Raw genomic sequence first — 24,008 nt, 5'->3', positions numbered from 1 at the left:
ACTCTTGCTGTTGATGATATGCTATGACCTTTTAAATAAAAGAAGCCTAACCAGAAACGGGTCTCAAATTAGGTTTTTACAACTTCACAACTGCATCCGTGTGTGTTTGTGTACCTGCGCTAGCATGTCGGGGTCCAGCGCTCTGGAGCCGAAGCCATGCTGCCCGCTGCTCGAGCGTCGGATGGGCGTGTCCTCCGGCCTCCGCAGCGAATCATGTCGGCTCACTGTCATGGTCACGGCGGCAGCAGAGCGGCGGCGGCGCTCCGGGCTATCGAGGGGTGGGGTCATACCCTGACCCCGTCCCAGCAGCAGCTCCCTGGGACTGAAGTGGCCCGTCACCGGTGGGGAGCTTCGCTCCATCACCCCTCCGTTCCCGTGGCAGTGGCTTTCAGAGCGGCCGAGGGGGCGGCGGAATAAACCGTCGGTTCGCTTCCTCCTGTGGCTGTGTTCAGAAAGTACAAACACTGCTAGCTCAGGTTCACAGTAACTCATAAATGACTCTGGACTGAAGAATGACTCTGGCTGCAGTGAATGTCCTCCTTGCTACACATGTAGAAAAGATAAAGTGAAGGATGAATTAGGTTTAAGCCATACAGGGTTTTTATGGTCTGGCAGAAGAAACAAAGGAAGCTCCCTCTTATTATAACATTACAAACATAAACAATTGATCGAGGCTAATGAATTGTTAAAGTATAATGGGTTCACCTGTTTATAAATATTAATAATTTCACGGCCCCTCAGATTTATCTTGTGACCCTTTGGAGGGGCCCAACCCCTAGGTTGAGAACCACTGGACTAAACTAGCCTAATGTATATAAATGTGTGAAAACTAGTTAACTGTACATAAAATAGTTTAAACTAGCTAACTACATAAAGTAGTTAAAATAGCTAACTGTACATGAAGTAATTAAAACTAACTGTATAAAATAGTTGAAAATAGTTAACTGCACATAAAGTACTTAAAACTAGTTAATTGTACATACTGTGTATAAAGTAGTTAAACTAAAAAACTATAAATAGTTAAACTAATTAACACTATATAAAGTAATTAAACTAGCTCTACGTAGAGCAACTAAAACAGTAAAATGCTGATATAACACTGATGCGTCAGTATTTACAATCTAATAATGTCAGATAAGATGAGATAATAAATACTTATATTTTAAGTAAATTTAGCTTATAATACTTAAAGTACAGTTTTCTGCAAAAAGAGAACATTTAATTTTATTTAATTTAAAACTAATAATAATAACATTGTTGTATCGGTGCATTTACTTAAGTAAAGGTGATGGACACCCGTGTCTCCCCCATGTATTATCTCACCGCACTTGGATTCCCATCTCAGGCATTTGGCCAGACGTGTATTGTTAGGAATGACTGAGTGAAAGTGAAAGGTGTCTGGAAACGAGTCACATGAGAAACCGCAGTGACAACAGCCTGATGAAATTCACAGATATTTTTAGAGGTGAGAGAACATGCTGGGGAATGGGTTTAACATTCACGGCAGCTGAAAGAATCCTTTCTCCTCTTGTGATAATGGAGGCTGTCTTACATGACGGACCTGTTATAGGTCTCTGGCGGTCTGATGTCGGTGGGGGAGCTCAGTTCGCTCCTGGACCTCTTGTCGTCGGTGCTGCTGCTTCCACCGTCACTGTCCGCTTTCTGACTGAGCGTATCTGACATGGCGTCGCCCCTAAAGACACCGGACACACACTCTCAATCAGGACAAATCACTCTGGAAACAGGAGAGCTGAACTAACAGAACAGACCAATCATCAATTAACTGATCAATAGCATGTGCTTAGTGACTCCCTCAGTCCAATAAGTCTGCTAATCAACAAGGTGCGCAATCCAGTGACCAACAAATCCACCCAAATAAATCACTGCAGCTTGTCAATTAATCAAATGGGAAACTTACGTCAACAAGAACTTAAGTTTCCTGGTGAGCAGATTTAATAATAAAAGTCTTTTAAAGCCTAAAATCTGTTGAGCTGCATCGTCAAAAAAAAGTGATATTTTCTAAAACACAAAACAACATTATTAGATTTCTTCATGACCTAACTGCATATACAGCACAGTAAATAAATCTTTACGTTTTACAGTTTACGTTTACACCCAAACAAGTATGGATGCGTTAATGTTATTGGATAGTTTGGGCATTATTTTAAGGTTAAAATTAGGAAAACAGATGTACAGCCAAAAACTAGGTGAAAAAACAAAAATTTTTTTCAATATGTAGATAATAAAAATAAACATACATTTTTAAATTAAATGTTTTGGTTTTTGATTATTTGTAAAAGGATGACAGATACATTCAGTTACAAACAAATACTTGCATAACTAGGGCTGAACAATTAATTGTTTTCAAATCGAAATTGCGATTTGAAATAATACGATTCTCACGAATCGAATCAGTCAGCGCATCTGACCCGTTTTAAACAGTCATGCAGTTACAGATTCATGCCGTTGTTATCTTTAACACGTGTTGTTAATTTGTCACTTTGTGTGCTTCAACTATGGATAGGACTCTGTGAGGACGTTCCGCTCTCTGCAGGCTAATGTTACATAGCCACATGGAGCATTTCAGAATAAGAGCATTTTGCCCGTCTGATTTTGCTGACTTGTTCAGATTTTGTTGAACAGTTGTCCTCGATTTTTGTGCTTCTACTAAGTAGCTATGTAGTGAAATTGTTTGTTTTTTGTCGGTTTTGTTTATTGTTGATGTACGATCGGGAGTCTGCAAAGGGTGTTTTATTTTGAAAATTGACCGGATTCTCTATGCCGTTCTGTGTCTGACTTCCTGTCTGGTTCATCTGCTTTGTGCTTCTTGACGCGGCTTCGGTCAAAAATAGACTGGCAGTGAATATTGAACTTTACCAGAATTTACCAAAAAAAATTGCTAATCGAATCGTAATCTGGCAGAAATATCGCAATTAGTTTTTTCCCCAAATCGTTCAGCCCTATTGCATACAAACATTGACAAACATATTTTATAATCAATGCTATCTTTTGTTAATACGTCATACTGTTTTATTATATTATATACTGCATTATAAGGTGAATGTTTTCATCATCTTACATTTAGGGCATTTAGCAGATGCTTTTGTCCAAAGCAACGTACAATAATATTACAACAAGGGTTGTTTTTCTAACTAGTTTTTGTCTGACCTTGTACATTTTGTAGTTCTTTAGAAACTCAAATCTAAAATAATATAATAAATCACACACTAAAATTACTTTACTGTGACTTTATTAGGAACAAACAATGCTAATTTTACCTGTAGCTTCTTCAGATTTGAGCACTCACAGATTAAGATAGAAATTTATATGGGTCACATGACTAATAATCCCAGTCTTAATTTTTTCAAAGCGTTGATTTGAGAGATGAGACACTAGGTCCCCAGCTGCAGCACAGAAAGTGTATCTGTCTGAAGATATTGTCAGTTGTTTACAGTAAATGGTGTCAAATGGTATAATTCTTGCAACTCTGTGTAATATTAACCATGCAAAATGTAATTGTGTGTAATATTATTATATTACTATATTTATTATATAGTCATGTTTGATAAATGTTCACCAAATTTTACAACACTTTCAAAATCATGTAATTAGTCATGTGACCCCTAACCCCATTTCTTTTGAGCCTGTCAACTCGGATGTATAAAGCAGTGAGAACACAGTGTAGTACCAAACCAAATCTCAAGGATGCATGCTGGTGGGACGTTTTTATCCTTCCTAGACCTGCAGAGATTTACTCGGAGTTCAAATAATAATATCTTTAGCTCAGCAAGTGATCCTAACGTGACCTGGTGATGTTACCCTTAAAGAAGGAAAATTTACATTTATCATGTTGGTGCTCATGTAATTTTGCTGAGCAAACCTGAAGAAGCGGCAGGCGGAATAACATGAATCACAGTAAAGTCATTTTGTGGGTCTACAACAATGGAGCTGAGGTGAAGCATGTTTTAGGCTCCTGGGAATCAACATCACAGCACTGCTCCATGCAATATAGCTTATTTCTGTTTACCATTTACCAGCAGAAGGGAGCTGCAAACTGCACTTCATTTTACAACCCTTTTATAATATGATCTGCCTTGTACCAAGTAGGTTAATTTAGATTTTCATGTAAGATGTTCCTGCGACCGACCAGCACCTGACTGCAACTACCAGCTGTTCATGAGGAGTTCGGTTCACTGTAATAATATAATGATGTTAATACATCCATACGTCTTCTGGTATCTACACAGTGTGTATAAAATGTAAAGATTTATTTAATATGCTCATACATTGGTATTAACAACGGAGCTCTAGGGTACAGAGAAACAAGATATATCAGGCTTTGGATACACTATACTTGTGAGTAGGATACATTAATTGTTGGTTTTTGGATTTTTTATGGGATTTGTTGACAATAAGAAAAAGGTAGAATATCATGAAACTTATACTTTAATCTACCAAACCCAACGTATTAAAATTAAAGGGACACAAATAAAAAACATATAAATCAAAGGTGCGTGGGTGTACAGATCTTTTCTAGCGGTGCACTCGCCTGTCCTTCACCACGATGTACTGATGAGGCACCAGGCCGTGGTTGCCGTTGAGCCGCCCCTCCCACCAGTCATGTGACGCTCGCTGGAAGAGCTGCAGGGACGCTCCCTTCTTGAAGGAGAGCTCGCGGCCCGACCGGCCCACGTAGTCGAACCTCGCCACCGCCTCCACACCCTCACTCTCTGCCAGAGAAAGAGAAGGGGAGGTGGAGGGGTGTAGATAAGAGCCAGACGTGGAAATAGAGGTGAACCTGAACTTGTCAATCAACTGTCTCTGCGGCTTTGTTCCTCCTGCATCTCGACCAATCAAAAAAAAAAAAAAAAGCATTGAAAAACGTTAAGGGCTTAATTCAGATAGAGAGAACAGGGAGGAGGGGAGGGCGGGTGGGGTGTTGAGAAGCAAGGGAGGGTGGTGGGGGGGGGTGGGTGTCTCTCTATGGCTGCTGTTGCCATAGCAACCTCTTTCCACCAGGACACAGAGGGATGGGAGTGTGGGCGATTGTGTGAAGGTCAGGGGTCATGCGTACCCTCGTCGCTGGTCTGGGTCTCGGTGCCGCCGTCGGGCTCGGCCTCCTCCAACGCCCCCGGCTCGCTGAACGGACTCTCGCTGCGGGAGGCAGGGGGGGGGGGAGAGGTGTCAGATACTGAAGCAGATAGACACTCTGTCCATTCGCCATGAGGCACAAAAGGGAGGAGGACGCATGCACAGATGGGAGACGAGGCTGCTAATCAGAGCCTGAGGACGTTTATGCAACAACACAGCTACAGCAGAATGTCAAGAGTTTAGTTTATGATCGGAAAAGAGGAACACAACACGGACTGAAGCAGAGAGGTAAGAGCGTGATTCAACCTTTAAAGCATAATTCAACCCGTCCTGCTTCACTGTTCAACCTGTTATTTCAATATACTCCTCGTGCCCAACAGGAACAAACTTACATGCATCACAAACAACTCCACTGAAATAATTGGTCTCCCCACTCCCAACCTATCGGACCTCAGTAGAAAAGCCATTTTACGGAAAGAACACATCCTCTCCACACATTGAGATCATTGAGAAACGGGCTCGCTATAGCAGGAGTTTTATCCCCTCTGCCACAGCACTACTCTACAAAACTACTTGCTAAATAAGAAAGTATGTATGTTTGGTGTCAATTTGTGTATAAATGTGCTGTCTGATTAAATGATATGTTGTTAGGTGTGTTCATGTTGTTTTTATGTGAGGCTAAGTATGTATAGATGGTGGAAACAAATTGTTAATCATTTTCTACGCCACAGGGATCTTTTATGGTTTAATACCAAAGCCATAGGAAAAAAAAATAGTAGAAACAAAATGACACCTCAAACATATGACTCAATAGCAGGAGGCTTCAAAGTCTGACACTGTCGCCCCACAACACAGTTCCCATAATGCTTTGGTGGATGTAAACAGGAAGTGTAATGTTGCCATCAATTCAGTTTTTTGTGTGCTTACAGGCTACTTGTTTTACATTTTGGCACCGTAAAAAGTATGCTGAATTAGCTATTCACATTTCCGGTTTGCAATGTACCCACCACTGTACAGACATCCGTGAAAGTCGGATAAGATACGGAACGGTATCCTTGTTTTTCACCCTTATTATGCAGTGTAAATTAAAAACTAGTGAAATCTGCGATGAGGGCCGCAACGAACGATTATTTTCATTATCGACATCTGCTGTTAATTTTCACGATGAATCGACTGCACCTAGGGCTGGGCAACAAAACAATAATGATAATTATCGCAATCATATAACAATATAATAAATGTTCAACGAATTTGTACTTCATTTTTCTACCAAGATATTTATTTTGTTGGAGAAAAGGGACTGAAAAAACATTTACTAATCATATTTTTGGAAAAAAGATTTTAATGTTCTACATTAGATTTGTTAATTGATCCACTTTTTGGCATCTTATAAAATAGTTTAACCACACAAATAAACACATCTGATTTCTTCAACTTTTCACCTTAACTTGAAAGAAATAATTATTTGACATTTATCGTGATAATTATCGATACTGAGGGTATAAAATATTTTTATCGTGATAATATTTTTGGTCATATCGCCCCGGTTCTAACTAATCGTTTAGTCTATAAAATGTCGTAACAATTTTCTTTTGTCCAACCAACAGTCCAAACCTCATCATAAATGACAAAAAATAGCATCATTCCTCACATTTAAGAAGATGAAACTAGCACTTATTAAAATTTTTGCTTTAAAGAATTATCAAAATAATTGTAGATTAATTTTCTTTCAATCGACTAATCGATTAATCGACTAATCTTTGAAAAAAATGGCAGTCTCCAGGGTACACAAACAATCTGCTCAAAACAAACAGCCTTGAAACACTTCCAGCACTTCACACTTTTAGTAGTTTACTATTTATCTTGTTCTCAATTAGTCGTACATTTTAACTACCTTGCTCTTGCACGGGTTATTTATTTTTTTTAATACCTGTGGTTGGTGTTATTTTATTGTTTGTTTAATTGTTTGTGATTCTATGAGCATCAAGTGCACGTGAACAGAATCACTCGGTTGTTTTTAGCATTCCCCGGTTCTAATTGATTCAGTCATCAATTACTGACAGGTGGGAGAGTCTCATATACTTGTGCAGTGTAAATGTAGGGAACAGACTGTATCATGTGTGTGACTGCGAAGTACATATGTGGTTATTGTTTGTTAATGATTCCCGAGACTCCCGAGTTCTTATTGATCTTGATTGATATTGAAGAAAATTTTAAAACGTGACGATTCTCACGCAAAAGCGTTTTAAAGCGTCTTTTTTCCTATGGTTTCTAAGCGGGAAGTGTAACTCAAACTGAATGACATCAATGTTTCATGAAGGAAGATCAGAGTTCGGAAGGTTAATCTCGAGGAAAGTGGGAAACAGTTTACAGAGAGGAATAGTAATAACGTTAGGATATTATAATTAGATGAATATGATTAGCGACTAATGAAATAACTGAATATTAATGAAAGGTTACATGCTGATCTGTGAATCTCACCAGTACTGGTCTCCAGTCATACACTTCTCATAAACCGGCCCCGGCAGCTCCTTAGTGTCTGGGAAGATGTTGTCGTGGTTCAGGATGACCGTTTTGATGACCTCATTCACGTGCGCCTGACAAGCCACCTGGTCCAGCGTGTCCGGTGTGGGCAGGAGAGTGGGGCCGAATACAATGGCCAGGTTCCCAGCATCCATCATGTTCTCATCGCTGTACTGGGAAAGGCTGTGGGAAAGGAAAACCGTACAAATATTTTTATACATCCCTGTTCGGGTTCACATGGAAAAGTCATCCTCACATTTTCTGTTACAACTAGTTCTTTCTGGCCAGCTGTCATTATCTAAAATTACATGCCCAAATAATGTAATTGGCCCAGAAAATTTGGATAATTTAGAAAACTCTCTAAGGACCCTAATATGTTATATTATCTATTGTGAGCAACTAGTTTCACATATGGCTTCTTCAGGTTCACAAATGAAATTACAAAACTGGAATTTACTGGTCATGTGACCTACACAGTGTCTATTTGGCACACGTGTGAGTGGTTTTTGTAATAACCTGAAGGCGAAATGAGTTGCTCACAATAAATATAGTAACGTCATTTCAGTGTGAGGAGCTTGTTTTCGATTTTTCTAAAGTTTAACCTAATTTCTTGTTTTATCCAATAATATCTATTCGCACCCTTCATTAAAGTTATAATCCTTTGATAAGATTTTCATAAAATGAAATCACGTTTTTCATACTATTTATGGTCGGCATTTTTTCAGCAATATACATATTTAAATTCTGTAATTTCCTTTCTTATATACTGTAGTATTCTTCCTTGTTAGTGGGTCCACCATTCCTGTACTGCATTTAAATTGCCTTAACATGCACAAGGTGCAGCATGTAATCCAGTGTTATTTTTTTCATTGAGATTTACTGCTAATGCTAATATAACATTTATTACTGCTATTGCTTCACATTAAAAGCATTCAGAAAGCGATCAGCAGATTAATTGATGGTGAAAACAATTGTTTGATGCAGCGCTCGTTGTATCTGTGCTTTAATGACGATGTGCTCACATTTAACTGTGCAGTACAAACGAGTTATTAACTCCTCTGAGAGCTGTAGAAACGTTTTTCAGCTTTCTGTAAAGGCTGATGAATGAAACCCTCTGTGAGAAACATACATTGAGTAGCTGAGAGTAGCTGAACAGAGGCTGGTTTAAGAAGCGAGTGGGTTTTTATTACAAGAAACTGGAAATGTAAACCATCCTGCTCCGTGAAAACAACTCAGTCTTTCTCTTTTGTGCTCAATTCAGCAGATTTCCTGCCAATTACGACCTCATGGCTCATTATGTAATGGTCTAATTTGCGAAAAAAATGTTTGCTTAAAAATGTCCATCTTACTGATGTTTAAATGCTCTATACACTAAATCCTTTCTGTATTCAGTCTCTTTTATTGTTTCGTGGGATGTTGCCACCAGCTGGCACGGGACCTGGAAATTAAATACTGATAAAAATAGAAATATTTTCTCTCTTCTTGACAGTGAAGCTCCTGGTTTGATAACACTGAATCTAAATGCACTTCATGGGCCTGCTAATAAACGAACTAATACATTCAGCGGGTACATCACACCTGCACGTCACACTTAGTTCCCCTCCTCTCTCATTCTATATTTATTTGAGAGGCTGCAGAGATGAAATGAGCTTCGTTTTATCATCTCTACATGCTTTAAGTGCGCACTTCTAACCCCCCTCAACACAAGAGAGGTTTATCCTCAGCTTTAAAACCACGTTGGAAGAGGGGAACAACTCTGGGAAAATGGAAAGAAATGGGCGATAATCATTAACTGTGAGGGCCTGGTTTTGTGTAAGTGGATGCTCACTGGTTGAGGAAGGCGAACAGGTAACGCATCACCACCAGCGTCGCCCTCGGGACACCCAGCAGGATCTTGCGGATGCACTGCGCTCTCTCATACATGTTCTCGATTCCTGCAGCAAGAAACAGACACCAGAGCAGTCACAATCAATCCCTGAGACATCACAAAGGACTAAGCACATTTACTCAAGTACAATACTTAAGCACAATTTTTTTCCCCCAGGTACTTATACTACAAAAGCAAATATTGTATTTACAAGTTTACTTTTCAGATTGAGATTTTACTTTACTTTTTTTTTGTTACTTTTACATACGGACTTATATGATGCATTATTATAGATACCTTGCAGTACACTTAGCCGATAAAATGAGCTTCACCTAGACCAACTACAAAATTAGATTAGACTTATTAGATTAAGTACCGCTTACATATTTGTACATCATTAATAATGATGAACACTCACAGGGGCCATTCTGCCTAATCAGTCCTTTTACTTTTGATACTTACTAAGTACATTACTTATACTTTCATATTTTTTTAATGCAGGACTTTTATTTATAATTGAGTATTTTAATAGCCTGGTATTGCTATTTTTACTTAAGTCAATTATTCAAATACTTCCACCACTGCGGGTAAAGTAACAAATAGGGGTGGCATCGGTGCAGTGGATAAGACACATGCGTTTGATTCCAACTCAACATCCATCGATGTGCCTGAGCAAGACATTTCTTGACACATACACTGATCCCAATATTTAAATGACAAGCGAAAACAGTTAGATTTATTGGCCATGTGATTTCTACTGTTTTAGGCTAATTGGCACAATTAAAAATATGCCACATTAGCATATGCAACCTCTGACATATATTGCAATTGTAAGTCGCTTTGAAGAAAAGCATCAGCTAAGTGACTAATTAATTAATGAATGAATTAACTGCATAGCTGGGTGTGGTCAGACGTGGCCTCTGTTGCAGCTGCAACTGCATTGCCCAATCAAAACAGGATGTTTAAGGCCATACCACAAATCTATATTTGAGAATTTGAAAAACTCCATTAACCTTTAATGACATTACGGCAGCTTTTTTTTAACCACGATACATAACATTATTTATGTTATATATTGTTTGTGTTTTTGATGAGGGTACCTTGAGTGTGTTTCTTACTTTAACAAGGCCCCGGTCCCCCACTGACACTCCCCCTTTCCCTCTTTGCACATAACTGTACATACCCCGGTAAATTGCACATATTTGTTGTTTGTTGTTAAGTGTTAATCTTTATTCTTCTATATTTTATATTTTTGTCAGTCTATCCCATATTTATATATTTCTACATTTATTTATGTCAACTGAATGTTTGTCTTTGTTTGTCTATGTGCAGCACCTTATCTCCAAAACAAATTCCTCGTATGTGTAAAAACTACTTGGCAATTAAAGCCGTTCTGTTCTGTTTCTGTTCTTAAATGTATGAGTGATTAAAATATGTATTGAGCAAAACACTACAGTTGAAAAACACATACACTGATCCCAATATTTGAATAATAAGTGAAAACAGTTTGATATATTGGCCATGCGATGATACTACTTCAGGCAAATTTGCACCATTATTCCACATTAGCTATTTGCAGTTTACAATGTTTCCATGGTTGTACAGACAACTATCAGCGCATTACTTTGATACTGAAGACAACATAAAACCGCGATGAGGGAAGTTGTGATGATTTCTACGCGGGTTTTATAGACGTTGATTCACGTCAAGTACAAAAAATGATGATGATATCTAAAGATATGTACTGTGACTCTGAGGAGGAGTGCAATTGTTGACACAAACCGCGCCAATCTGGTTAAAGTAACTTTCTAATATAACTAACATCCAGATGTAGAGTTCAGTTTTCCTCCTTCGGAGTAAAAGCTGTTCCACAAAAGAGGAATGGTTTGCAGATAGTTATGAGACAGTGGTATAAATTTGTCCCATAGGGCTAAGACATTGCATGCAATGGTGAACAAAATGCCTAAGGAAAGTGACAGAGAAAATAGAGAGAAGCGCTGAGAACTTTTGAGCTAACGGTTAGCTCGCCAGCTAGTAGTTCACAAACTAGCTCTGCTTCGGACCCCCACATATTTCGCATCGACTTAAACAGACAGTGATACTCACGGACGCAGGAGATGAGGTCATTAAACCTTTCCTTGGGAAACAGCGGGTTCTCCAAACCCCTGAAGTAGAGCTTCAGCACTCCAGCCACAGAGTTGATGTCATGGTTGCTCTCCTCGTCAATCAGTGGATCATTACCTGGACGACAGACAGAACGAGTTCAACCACGTCCTTTTTTCACCAAAAGCTGCTGATCACGTGACCTTCGGGTGACCTTCTCACCTCTCTCGAAGGAGTTCTTGATGTCGTTGACCTCCACCTGAGATCCTGACACCCGGAAGATGCCTTGATGCTGAAGACCTGTTGGGAACAGAAATGTGTTTCAGTCTCTCTGTATGTGCTGCACTGTCAGCATGGAGCTCAGGGTTTCCGCAGAGTTCACCAGGTAACATTTAAGACCTTTTTAATACCACATATAAAGCAATTCAATACCATCATACTGTCCAAAGTATGTAAGAGTTTCATAAATTAAATCAATGACTTTTTCATATCTTTTAAGGCCTCTCTAAATTCAATGATTTTTAAGACCTACGGATTCCTTGGATTTGGTAAAACAGCAGCCGAGTTGTTGAAGACACCACTGCAGCATATATATTTCTCATCAATAACAGATGAGTTAATCGAACCTGAATGTTTAAACTCACCATGTAGGTTGATGTAGCGGATGCAGCTCTCCACAAGCAAGGGTATGGCTTTGGTTGAATCCTAAAAACACAGTCATCAAGTACACAATTAAGTTACTGTCGACTTTATTCCTGCTGATTCTGCTTACTGAGTGAAGTCCTTATAGACTCCTAATTCTTGTGACATTATTTTATTCAGTATTATTATCCAGCAGACAAAAAATTGTTTTTGTTGATACCTCATAGCTTACAATATATCTTAACTACTGTCATATATACATAATAGATATGATCATTTTCATTCTTTTAGAATAATATTAACTGAAAAAATAGAGATTACATTTTTGTCTTTACTTTTTTATCTCCCCCCTAAAAGCACAGACAGGAGTTTGTACTATTTATTACAGCCCTGAGTACAGTCTGCAGGCCTCCTCTGAGGTTGCACGTGCAGCTGTCGCCTATTAGAGGATCAAGCGGTAGCCTATATGTAGGCTGACAGGCGAAACAAAGGGCAAATTAAGTCCGTAAATCACTCAGCATTGGTCGTTAAGCTTATTGCTCTCAGGGCAGGATAATAATTGAACATTCGTTTTTATCACTGCCTGTTGTCTCTCATTTTAATTTCAGGTACTCTAACTGTTAGCGATAAAAGGGTGTGTGTGTGTGTTGAGGGGAGGTATTACCACATACACACAGAGAAACAAGCCTGGTAGAAATGAAACTCTACCTGATGCTTGCTATGGGAGTTCTTTCGCCCACGACTGTAATGAGAGAGAGAGAGAGATGTGTCTCAGTTTCATAGAGCTCGAACTGAAGTGGTGGGAAGGGAAGTAACACTTTATTATTATTATTATTATTCGTATTATTAACGTGAAGAGAAAATATGCACTCTGACATGAAATAATACCTGGTAGTCAGCAGTTCAGCTTTATATCCTGTAAAAGACAAAAATAAAAAATTTAAGGGAAGGATGCTGAAGGTAATCATGTGTATTATGAAATGTAAGATAGAAGATAAGTAAGAGAGGGTTTCTGCGTGAATTACCCTCTGCTAAAGCTTTCTTCAGTATGTCATGTTTGGCCTGTAATTTGGAAATGAGATTACTCCCCTCCAGATACTCGCGGAATTTCTGAGGATTGAATAATAAAAACACAAATACAGAAGTTCAATTCACTGTGTATCCAATACATGAGCCTCCCCAACAGCCACAAAGCTTAATCCAAAGTCAACAAGCTTCATAAATGATTATAAAATATTCTGAACGAGCCAATTAATTAGCTTTGACTTTTTAAGCATTTTAACGACTTTAAATGAAGATATGCAGTATAAAATTAACTCCCAGCCATGCAAGACGCACTTATTCAACACGAGCTTGCTCCTACTCCCAACTCTATCTAAAACCAGACTCATGAAGACTCATGAATGATTGGCTGAGTTGCCAATCAAGTCCTCACACAAGTGAGGCTGTTCCTGTTTGTATTTCTCATGCTATCAATAACTGCAGCTTATATATACACAAGCTTATATATAAATAGGACGGGTTAAATGCAAAGAACGAATTTCACATGTGATGTACTGTGTATAAATTGTATGTGAGCAATAAAAAAGTTTATTTTATAAATACAAAGGTGACACATTGCGTTACTTTGAGCGCCGACTTTATTCAACTACTTCCTTTCCATCTAGCCTTAGTACAGTAGCCTGGCAGGACACACAGTAGCTATTTCCAGCTCCACCGCTCCAGTCCAACCTGCGGCTACAACACCACAAACAAGGAGCGGCCACATGATAGGGTTTGAAGGTTTTATATGCACTATTATATATCTGCATTGCTGTAACTAAGTCTTTAAGCATTAAGCGGAAAAGCAGAATATAACAATCAAGTCAAGACTAGATTTCGTGTTTATGTTGAATTTGTTTTCAAGTCCAAGGTTTGTTTAGCTTTCTTTCTGCTTGATAAGAAAAGAGACTTTTAGATTAAGTATCCAAACTCAGCTGTCGGATGAAGTGTGTTTGCTTTTTTGATTCCATTGCTGAGTTAACACATTTCTATAGTTACAGTCACAGCTCAGTGCACAACGATAGAAAACAACATTAGTGTGTAAGCATAAGTCCTGTAGCTCCACCCAGGTTACTTTAAAGAGTAACTAAAACCCTCCTGTGTTTGCTGGCCTCCAGTGATTTAACTTCTCACCTTGGTGCAGTGATGCACAGGTGTACTGCAGGACACAGTGACATCACCGTTGGGAGTGGCTACAGGTGCAAGAGAGCACACCTCTGACCACACCCAACCAGAGGTGAAACAGGCCTGATACCTTTAACCACTCACAGTGAAGTAGAAGAGCTCCGTCTCCTGCTGATTGGCCCGTCTCTTGGCCAGGCTGGGTTTGTTTAAGTAGCCGTCCGACACGCTGGACTTGACCGACTCAGAGGACGGGCTGTGGGTGAAGCTCTGGGAGACGTCGAAGTCGTCCAACACTGTCATGTCCTGCAGGGTGGTCAGAGTCGCACCCCAGGTCTTCTTCACCTAGAGGGGGACAGAAAAAAGAACCTAAAAAAAGGTCTAGCTTTTAATTTTCCACTTGATTGTAGGGTGGTGGAAATTTAGCAATATAAAAACCAAATGGGAATGTCTTTTGTTTGGTTTTGGCAGCGTTAAATACCTGACAAATCAAGTTCCTTCGTATAAATGACTATGATTTCACAGTGTATATCATTACATTGTCCAACTCTATAATAATCAAACCTTTCAAATCTATTCACCTGTGAAAGGAATTTCAATGTGTTTTACGATTTTTCTCTTAAGCTCTAGATCATTACTGAATGTAGTGTTTTTAAATTTTCCTACAACTTTGATGTAGCATAGTTAGTTTGCAACCTACTGAGTGAAAATTTTTATTGACACTGATCTGAAGAACTTCCCAGGTTCCTTCCAGAAGTAAGAAAACCTCAAAATCCCACTGACATTTGTAACTATGCTAATAACTAAATATCCAGCCTCTGAACAGAAGCAAGTAGGAAGTTGGAAATACTTTAGAAGGGAGCGTTGGTGAGTTCTATGGATATGAACGACACCAAGTTAGGATGGTGTAAGGAGCAGAAGCTGCTGCAGTGGAGCTGATATGTCTTAGAATATGGAAAGCAAATTCCGGGAACATTTTTCATTTTCTTCAGAAAAACTTGCTGAATGAAATATTGATTTGAGTTACTGAAGCTAATGGAAATGAGGTTAGACAGGAAGTGACATCGTGACTTCTCTATAGTGTGCGATGATGAACACCCAGTGGAGTTTTATCAGAATTCACAGTTGGATTATATAAATTGGAAAAAAGCATGGCTTTTACCTCATACATTTTATATTTCCAACAAGGTAAAAGTAATTCATTTAAAAATCTTACATAAAATTTATCCTGTTAATTCTATAATATCCAAATATCTGGATAGCTCCTGTTCCTTTTGTGGACACGCTGATGAAACATTTATTCATCTTTTCTTTTATTGTGATTCTACAAAGAAGTTTTTGTCTTATTTAAATTATTTTAGATTCCATCCCCCCATGGTCATTTATAACTTTTCTCTAAAGGATGTAATATGTTACTATGATAATAGTAATGTTCAGTAATGTTAACTTTTTTATTTTAATCTTAGGATCTCAACCCTGATTCCCTCTCTTTTTAGTGGAATTTAAATCACTTTTCAAATCCCCTTCCCTGATAAGACAATAACAAAAGCAACAGATTCATAGAGTGTTATAAAACTATATTTGGTAAGCTTCCCTGATATTATGGCAATTAATGTATCCTTTATGTATTGTTAGTGTATGATGAATCTACCTTTTTAGTATCCCGTGACTGGTTATTTCTTACATGTATTCTTTTATTTTCTTTTTCTGAAATACATTTATTTATTTATTTCAATATTTTGTTTATTTTGTTGTTTTTCCCCATAGTGTTAGCTAGCTGATAAGGATAAGTGAAAATTTTTATGTATGCTTTGATAATGCAGATTTCTTTATGCATATATATTTGTGATATGGGAAATGCTCTCTGACTTTGTTCTGTGTTTTTGTATGCATCTGACTATTTTTGTAATTTATAATAAATAAAGTTTATTTAATAAAAAAAATTTAAAAAAAAAGAACAGCCAGTGGATAAGTGTGGAGAACATCGCCTTCCTCTTCCATAGTTTTTCATCATAAAAGATCTATAATTGCAAGCCTAAATTAATGGATAAATAATTAAACCCATGATTTGTGCTGTAACAGGGATAAAAGTTGAATTTATCTCTCCCAAAACTGGTGTGACAAACCCAAATCCTCACCGTTACAAAGCTGCATTTTTACTGTAAGGTTATCCTGCACAAGGTCAGTGACAAATTACTCCACCAAAATACTGTATGTCACTCTGAGAAACAGTTAGGACATTAAATATGAGCCCAGAACTGCATGTGAATCTATTTTTCCACCAAACTCAAACTTTGTGCTTGACTGATCCTGTGTGGAAGGATGACTCTGCAGGCTCATATGAGCAGTTCACTGAACACCTAAATAAATGTCATTACTGCACGAGGCTTCATGGATCACAACTGTTTCAGGGCGGAGTTTCCTTTTCCAAAACGTTTGATGAAGTGTGTGCGTTCAAGCACAACTGCTCTGTTTATGTATCCTCCATATGCAAAGCGTGTTTGTATTTAGAGCAAAGATAATGGGCGTAAAAGTGTTTTTATTTGTATATGATAATCAGGGTGCGTTTGCATCCACGTGTGTGTATTTGTAAGCCGCTGAGACGTGCAGATGCAGCTCATTAATCCAGACTCCATCAGCATTTTTATGCCCTTCAGGGTGAGTTAACAGCTGCCCTCTGTGCACACAACAGAGAGGACGCCACAGACTGCATCACCAAGTCGCCTTCAGATGGCACAAGTTTATTTTTAGAGGCTACATCTGCTACATTATCACCCCATTAGAACGGTATAAATTACCATAACTTTGTGTAAAGTTAGAAATACATTTTGTAATCGGTGAGGTTTTTGGCCCCTGCGGCGGAGTCCGTGTGTTAGTTCAACACTTAGGGCCAGAGTGAAATATAAAAAAAACAATTGGACAATTGCCAGGACAGTTGGTACAGGCGCTAATGGTCTCCAGGGGATAAATCCAAACGACTTTTCACAGACTTGTGTCTCATCTCCGATATTTTCAGTGATTCAAATAGGTCTGTTATTGAGCACATTGGGAAACAACCGTGCTAATCTGAGCTTCGTAAGGGAGGATTGAGAAAGGAGGCATCTTCCTGAACCTGAGCAAAATGACCACAGAAATTATGACAAGAGTAGACGACATCAACAAAGCTGTACAGCAGGGGTCGGCAAATAAGTCTGGCATCGGGCCAAATTTTTTTCCAGCCGTTCCATGGCGGGCCAGAACATTATTTCAGTCAAATCATTTCAAACCCTTGGATACTCGTGCACGTTTAGCTCAGTTGGTAGAGTGCGGGACTCCCGTTGGAGGAGTTCTATGATCGATCACAAAATGTTTTCTCCCTTGTTAAACAAATTCATTAGCCTCTAAGGACACTTTTTCACATGTGCTGCAGTGTGTGTGTCCCGGCGTTTGATCCGCATTCATAAACCTATGGACACTAATTTTCATTTCCCTGAGAAAATTAAGGAGAATCCAATCACACGTTTGCTGACAGCTTTTACAGAGGGGTCTCTTTCGCATGTCCTCTCAATTTACAGCGTCAGCCGCTATCAATATATTTATTTTTATTTTTCTGCTGTCAAAGCAATCAGGCCGCCTATTGCTGACCACTGTTGTTTTAAGTAACGGTAATTTACCAAACAAATGTTCTGTGTCAACTGAAAATAACTAAGATGTGTCCCATGCTTCTGATTGGTTAGAGTACAGCTTCACAGGCCTGCTGTGACGAGTTATAGTTGCTAAGCTATGATTGGACAATCACTGTAAGCATGGCTTTTTTATGTCACAGGTTGATGTCGATGTTGACCATCATCTCGGTGTGTTGCGTGCGTATCAGCGTGTCTGACCTCTTCGTTCTCTATCTTCAGAGACGCCAAGCGGGTCTGGAGCTGTGTGAGGCGGAGGCTGAGCTCAGCCTGGACCTGCGGCTGGGAGCCAATCTGGGTCACCTGACAGGAAGTGGAACAACAACAACAACAACGACAACAGGACAGGATAGTGAAGTTTATGTGTCGGGATTCCTACCAGTGTCCATTTCATGACTTCCTATTAATAATCTGAGCATTTCTGTGACCTGAAATACACAAATATAAATGTAGAACAGTTTTTTTTAATAAAGTTTTTAAGGGACTCTTGATGTTTTGTTGTCTTAAATGTCAACAAAACATCTATCAGCTTTGAATAAAAGACAACAACCATATTTACTTGAAGTTAGTTTTCTTCCTTTTCTCATTTCTGTCTCTGCTAACCAACTTGTAGAGTCCTGGCTTCCAAAAAGCTTTAAGAATACAAAACTTTGTAAAGCAATTCTTAACGGAAAAAGTCATATTTAAATAAACCTTAATAAAGTCGTTTATTATCATATAAGAAATCATAGTTTGAGAATATCAAATTGTTCAAAAAGCCTTTTGTTTTCTTCATCTCCAAAAATAATCGCAAAATTTGACTAAATGTGACTTCCGAGTTGTAATTTGAATTTACCAAATTCCTTTAATTTACTTTCTGAAATACGCCTCTCTAAATTAAAGCAGGACTCCCAGGTGTGTTTTCAAACATCTGGTCTAAGAGATACTGACTGCGTCGCCCATGTGGGCCTGGAAGCCGAAGCGTTGTGGGGGGCAGAAGGCAGTAGGGTAGAGGCCCAGCAGACGCTGCCTGTCACGGGCGGGGTCCAGGCCCTCCACGGCCCCCTCCAGCACCTCCAGACCCGCCCTCCTGGAGGCTTCAAGGCTCAGTTCGGCTGATAGGTAGGTCTTCAGAGCACGGCTCAGACTGGAGTGGTACCCTAGGTCACAGCACTGAGACACAGGAGGGGCAGATGAAGGAAACATGTTCTCAAAGTGTGAAACCAAGAATTTTGCCCATTTTAAATGTTCCTTTAAACGATGTCCTCAATGATACTTAACACCAGACTCATATAGGTTTACATCGTGGCCACCAGCTGTAATTACTTCAATTTAGTTTCTGGGAAATCACGTTTTGTTCGTCAGTTTGGTGACGGCTCAAAATAGTACAATACCCACAAGACTGTCCTGCTGCTGCTGTGGAGAAGAAGCCAGCCAGATGTGCGAATCAGAGCGTGAGTGAATTCAAAATGCTTCGTCATTAATTTAGTTTACCCTAACTCTAACATGGAACCATAGCTGCTGAATTCATTCAAAATTAGGCTACAGTGACCTCTCCAGTGATGAACAGTTTGTGCTACAAATGTATACTCACGTCTATGATATCGGGCAGGTCGTGGATGTAGTATTTAAACACGGAGGCGTTGGTGGCCTCCAGAGTCAACAGATACTCATTCCTGGCTTTAAGAGTCTTCAGTTTGTTCTCTGAGTACTTTGCCTTCCTCTAATGAGGAAAGAAACAGCCATAAAAGAGGAAAATGCTGGTTAGTTTCTGCAAACCCAAAAGCGCATATGACATTCAAAACGGCATGTGGATCCGCATTATCAACAAATAGTGACAAGAGCTTGAGCAGATAATAACAGTTTGCATAAATAACCCAAGAATTACACTTCAGCTCCATATGAACAGGATTTATTTCTCTAACTCAGTGTGAAATGTGACTTTTAAGTGAAAATGGAGTACTTCAGAAATGCCTTTTTGCTAGTCTGATAGATCTAAACATGCAAACACACGGCAAATAGGCCCATGTAGGAACCAATATGACAAAAAATTAAAAAATAAATTAAAGCCATCAGGAGAGCAGTAAGACCCTGTGCTGCTGTAATGTCAGCTACAGGCAGGTACTGCTATTATTTCAGCCTATATTTCTTTACATTTTGGTAAATTGGCACCATTAAAATTATGAGTTAGCTTGTAGCACTTCCTGTTTCCAGTGTGCCCATGGACGTACAGACAACTATCACCGGATCACTTTGACATTAAAGAAAACCTAAAAATGTGGTGATTCTCAGGCGTCTTTTTTCTATGATATCAAAGAGGATCAGATAATGATATCCTCGGGAATCTTTGTCTCCCCATCTGATTTTAAGTGTGTGACCTTCAGATGACGCCTGAGAGGAAAGAAAGAAAAGATGATTCCTCTCTCCTTGCATCCTTCCTCGGCTCCTCAGTGGGAAGGATAAAGACGTGGGGGAAACCTGGATGCAGTTAAAGGAGCTGAGATGAATGAGATGCACCCCGTACCTTCTCTCTCATCTTCTCCATTTTACGGGCGGCGTTGCGTCTCTGGTGGCGCTCTTCTATCCGCAGGCCGAACACAGGCTCCACCCCTCCGCCCGTCCCCGACACGCCCTTCACGCGCCCCTCCTGACGCTCCGCCTCCCGCAGCTTGGTTTCCGCGTTGATCGTCTCCACGTGGTACATGTGATATGTCTTCATCACCTAAGTAACAGCAGCCCATGAAAACGCAGCCTCTGGACCAAATGGACCACAAAAACTGGAAAACAACATCACACTGCAGCCAGGATGGTTTATTCCTCAAGGTTATCAGGCCCACTCTAATCTGATTTCCAGTGTTTGGACAAGAAGCTTTTAAGGCCGGCGCTCTGACTTCAAATAAACCTTGACATTTGACAGACAAAAATCTGTAATATTTTTTCCTTTAAGCCTCTTTGCAAATCTGTTAACTATAATCAGACAAAAAGCAGAAGTTCATGAACATCTCTGAATGTAACGCAGAGAGGACTTCTGCCTGGTGGCCATTTTTGCATTTAAAACCGATGTTTTTTGAGCTTTTAAAAGCATAAATATTCCTCTGTGACTTTTCTTACAGTTTCTAATTCATTCTATTCATGCAATAAAGTACTTTAATGATATTTCAACCTTTTAAATTATTCTTTGATGTTTTTTTACAGGGTGTTTACAGATATTAGAGCATTTAATAGATTAAATATAAAGTAATCAGAAATGTCTGTTAGCATGATCTGAGCTAAGTTTAACTGAATTGATTTTAATAAGTTTTTTAAGACTTTTCACAGACCTGCTGACAACCTGCTTTTAAACTCACAGAATCCACTAACGTCTCCACAGATCATTACATTTTGTTCCACTTACGGTGTAAAGCTCATTCAGAAGCTTCATGAGGTCTTCCTGAAGCTGGAAGATGATCTCCTTACTCTAACAGAGGAGTAAGAAGAGAATAATTTCATCAGCACATAGCAGATACATGCATTCAAACAGTGTGTATTAATTACTTTAAACTTCTACTCCAACACATTCCCGAGGTAAATATTGCACTTTTCTCTGCATTACATTTATCTGATAGATATAGTTACTTCTCAGATTAAGATTTTACCTAAAAAAACATGATATATTTACAAAATACTACACATTGTTAAAGATTAAGCCAGTAGTTTTCAACATCTTTGGCCCTCACAAAAAGCAGTCTAAACTTACCTAAACTCACATGGTTTCATTCAAACCGTTTTGAAACTGTTTGAGGCCCAAAGAGGTAGAATTATCTAAAATTTTACTCCCCCAAAAAATTTCCGAACGCTGTTCTTCTTTCCTCTCCCAATCACCATCTTACAACCCCTCAGATTTAATCCAACAGGACTAAACGAGGTAACAAAGTAGTTAAAACTAGATTCCCCTCGAGCAGCTACAACGGTAAAATGCTGCTATAAAATTGATGTCTCAGTAATAATAACAATCTAATAAATGTCATATCAGTCACAGGGACATTTTCTGCATGAGTACTTTTACTACTTTAAGTACATTTTGCTGATAATACTTCCATACGTTTGCTTACATAGGATTGTGATTGCAGGGCTTAATGTACTGTAATGCTGTAATATTGTATTGACAGCTTTAGTTAATTTGCAGATTACAGTTTTTTCAGCCTATTCCTGTTTAGTGAAAACAAGTACCTCCAGATGTGGTGAAAGATAAACTACAGGATGAGGAGTTCCTTTACGGGCTGAGAAAATCCTTCTCCTCCTTCAGCTAAATAAACTATTTAAACCCCTCTTGAAAATGCATCATCACAAAACTGAAAACAGACAGTTTGTCTGAGATTTTTAAAGATGTGACGTGATGATCTTATAGACCACGATGCATTAAACTACCCAACATCTACAGCAGAAAAAAATGCAACATACACATTAATGCAACACAAATATTAATCCAGAAACATTTTACTGCAACATGAGTACTTTTACTTTAATACTTTATTTAGGCAAGGCTTGAATGCAGGATTTTTACTTGTAGTGGGGTATTTTCTATGTGTGGTATTTTTACTTAAGTGAAGGATGTGAATGCTTCCTCCACCACTGACAAGAGACACCTTTAATACTGTTGTATTTGATGTATTTTAATTACAAAAATATTGATTGCAGCCACTTTAAGCAAAGGATCTGAGCACTTCTTCCACAGTGCAGGCATAAATAACTGGATTTGACCACACACAAACAAATGAATTCATAGATGAAACAAGCCGGGCTCTGCAGCCTGCACTCAAAATGAATTTCTGTCTCATGTATTAAACAGCCCTTCCAGTTTGGGGAAGGAGTTATGTGGCGGTGCGGCGCCGCATTAATATTACATTATGCTAAATGACTGGAATCCCAGGATGGATGAATCTCGTTCCCATAGCGCCCGCTGAGAAAAGATCAGCTGAGCGTCTCGCCATTGGCCACGGGGCTGTCAGCGTTGTCATGGCCACTGAGCCGTCTGCCTTTTCCCAGCGTCCCTCTTCGGAGCGCAGTTTTTGAGAGGATGTAGTGGTGTGATGGAGGTCTTACTGCTTATAGCTGCTGGCAGCCGCTGCACTTTAGTTAGCATGAATAAAAGACGAGCCGGAAGAGAGATTAATAATGAACACGGCGAGCTAAAGTTGGAGGCGGTTAAGAGCGCGTGTGTGTGTGTGCGTGTTTAATTTGTTAAACTCCAAGGCAGCCCAACAGACCTCAGGGGAACACTGACTTTACTTTTCATTAGAATCAACTCGTGTACTTAAAGAAGCCGTATGAAAAATATAACACGCCTAGAGGTCTGCACACAAGGAAAACTCCCAGTGCTGGAAAGTAACATTTACTCAAGCACTGTACAAGTACAATTTAGAGCATTTCCATTTTATGTTGCTTTGTACTTTTACTTCACTACATTTCAGAGAGCAATATTGTACTTTTTCATAACAAAAACATGTGATTAGCTTAAGGCTGGACAAACATTAATAATAATTATCTCAATATAATTTTTTTCAATAAAAATATAATGAATGTTCAATAAATATTTAATTTATTATTATTATTATTAACTTGAATCATATATAAATTAGGACATCATTTTTTTATTAAGATGTTTATTTTGTTGAGGAAGAAGGACTGAAAAAAGCTTTTACGTCATTTTACTCATGCATATTTGTGGACAAAGATTTTATCATAATTGTTTTGAATGTTCTACCTCCGAAGTGATCCACTGTTTGGCATCAACAGTTGACCGTAAAGAAGAGTTTAAACCACAATTAACCATCAGGTTTCTTCAACTTTCACTCAGGAGCAAAAATCAGCCACTCAAAAGAAATAACGGTTTGATACTTATCGTGATAATTATTGATATCCAAAGATATGAAACTTTTTATCGTGATAACATTTTTGGACATATCGGCCAGCCCTAGATTAGCTTATAAAATACGATC

The 24,008-nt window shown here is 38.9% G+C and overlaps 1 protein-coding gene across 2 annotated transcripts in view; it reads right to left on the bottom strand.

The window, feature by feature from the left end:
- LOC119895583 (SLIT-ROBO Rho GTPase-activating protein 1-like) overlaps positions 1-24,008 on the bottom strand; it is a 38,974-nt gene that overhangs the window by 2,698 nt on the left and 12,268 nt on the right. Inside the window, exons 5-23 of one of the 2 annotated variants that reach the window (XM_038708785.1) lie at positions 21,425-21,487; positions 20,555-20,752; positions 19,625-19,753; positions 18,982-19,203; positions 18,253-18,354; positions 14,537-14,734; positions 13,252-13,336; positions 13,115-13,142; positions 12,935-12,968; positions 12,229-12,289; positions 11,807-11,884; positions 11,588-11,722; positions 9,443-9,548; positions 7,573-7,797; positions 5,075-5,154; positions 4,546-4,730; positions 4,028-4,047; positions 1,562-1,693; positions 115-442 (exon numbers count right to left, since the gene is read on the bottom strand). In XM_038708785.1, coding sequence (XP_038564713.1) covers positions 115-442; positions 1,562-1,693; positions 4,028-4,047; positions 4,546-4,730; positions 5,075-5,154; positions 7,573-7,797; positions 9,443-9,548; positions 11,588-11,722; positions 11,807-11,884; positions 12,229-12,289; positions 12,935-12,968; positions 13,115-13,142; positions 13,252-13,336; positions 14,537-14,734; positions 18,253-18,354; positions 18,982-19,203; positions 19,625-19,753; positions 20,555-20,752; positions 21,425-21,487 — 2,409 coding nt within the window. Of the gene's footprint in view, positions 1-114; positions 443-1,552; positions 1,694-4,027; positions 4,048-4,545; positions 4,731-5,074; positions 5,155-7,572; positions 7,798-9,442; positions 9,549-11,587; positions 11,723-11,806; positions 11,885-12,228; positions 12,290-12,934; positions 12,969-13,114; positions 13,143-13,251; positions 13,337-14,536; positions 14,735-18,252; positions 18,355-18,981; positions 19,204-19,624; positions 19,754-20,554; positions 20,753-21,424; positions 21,488-24,008 lie in introns of both variants that reach the window. The other variant, XM_038708784.1, reaches the window with a different exon arrangement.

This window comes from Micropterus salmoides, unplaced genomic scaffold (genome assembly GCF_014851395.1).
Source record: "Micropterus salmoides isolate LMB-PRFRI ecotype aquatic unplaced genomic scaffold, ASM1485139v1 Ms_hic_scaffold_9, whole genome shotgun sequence".
Lineage (NCBI taxonomy): Eukaryota > Metazoa > Chordata > Actinopteri > Centrarchiformes > Centrarchidae > Micropterus > Micropterus salmoides.
Note: the sequence above shows the minus strand (reverse complement) of the source record. Positions and strands in the feature narration are given on the sequence as shown.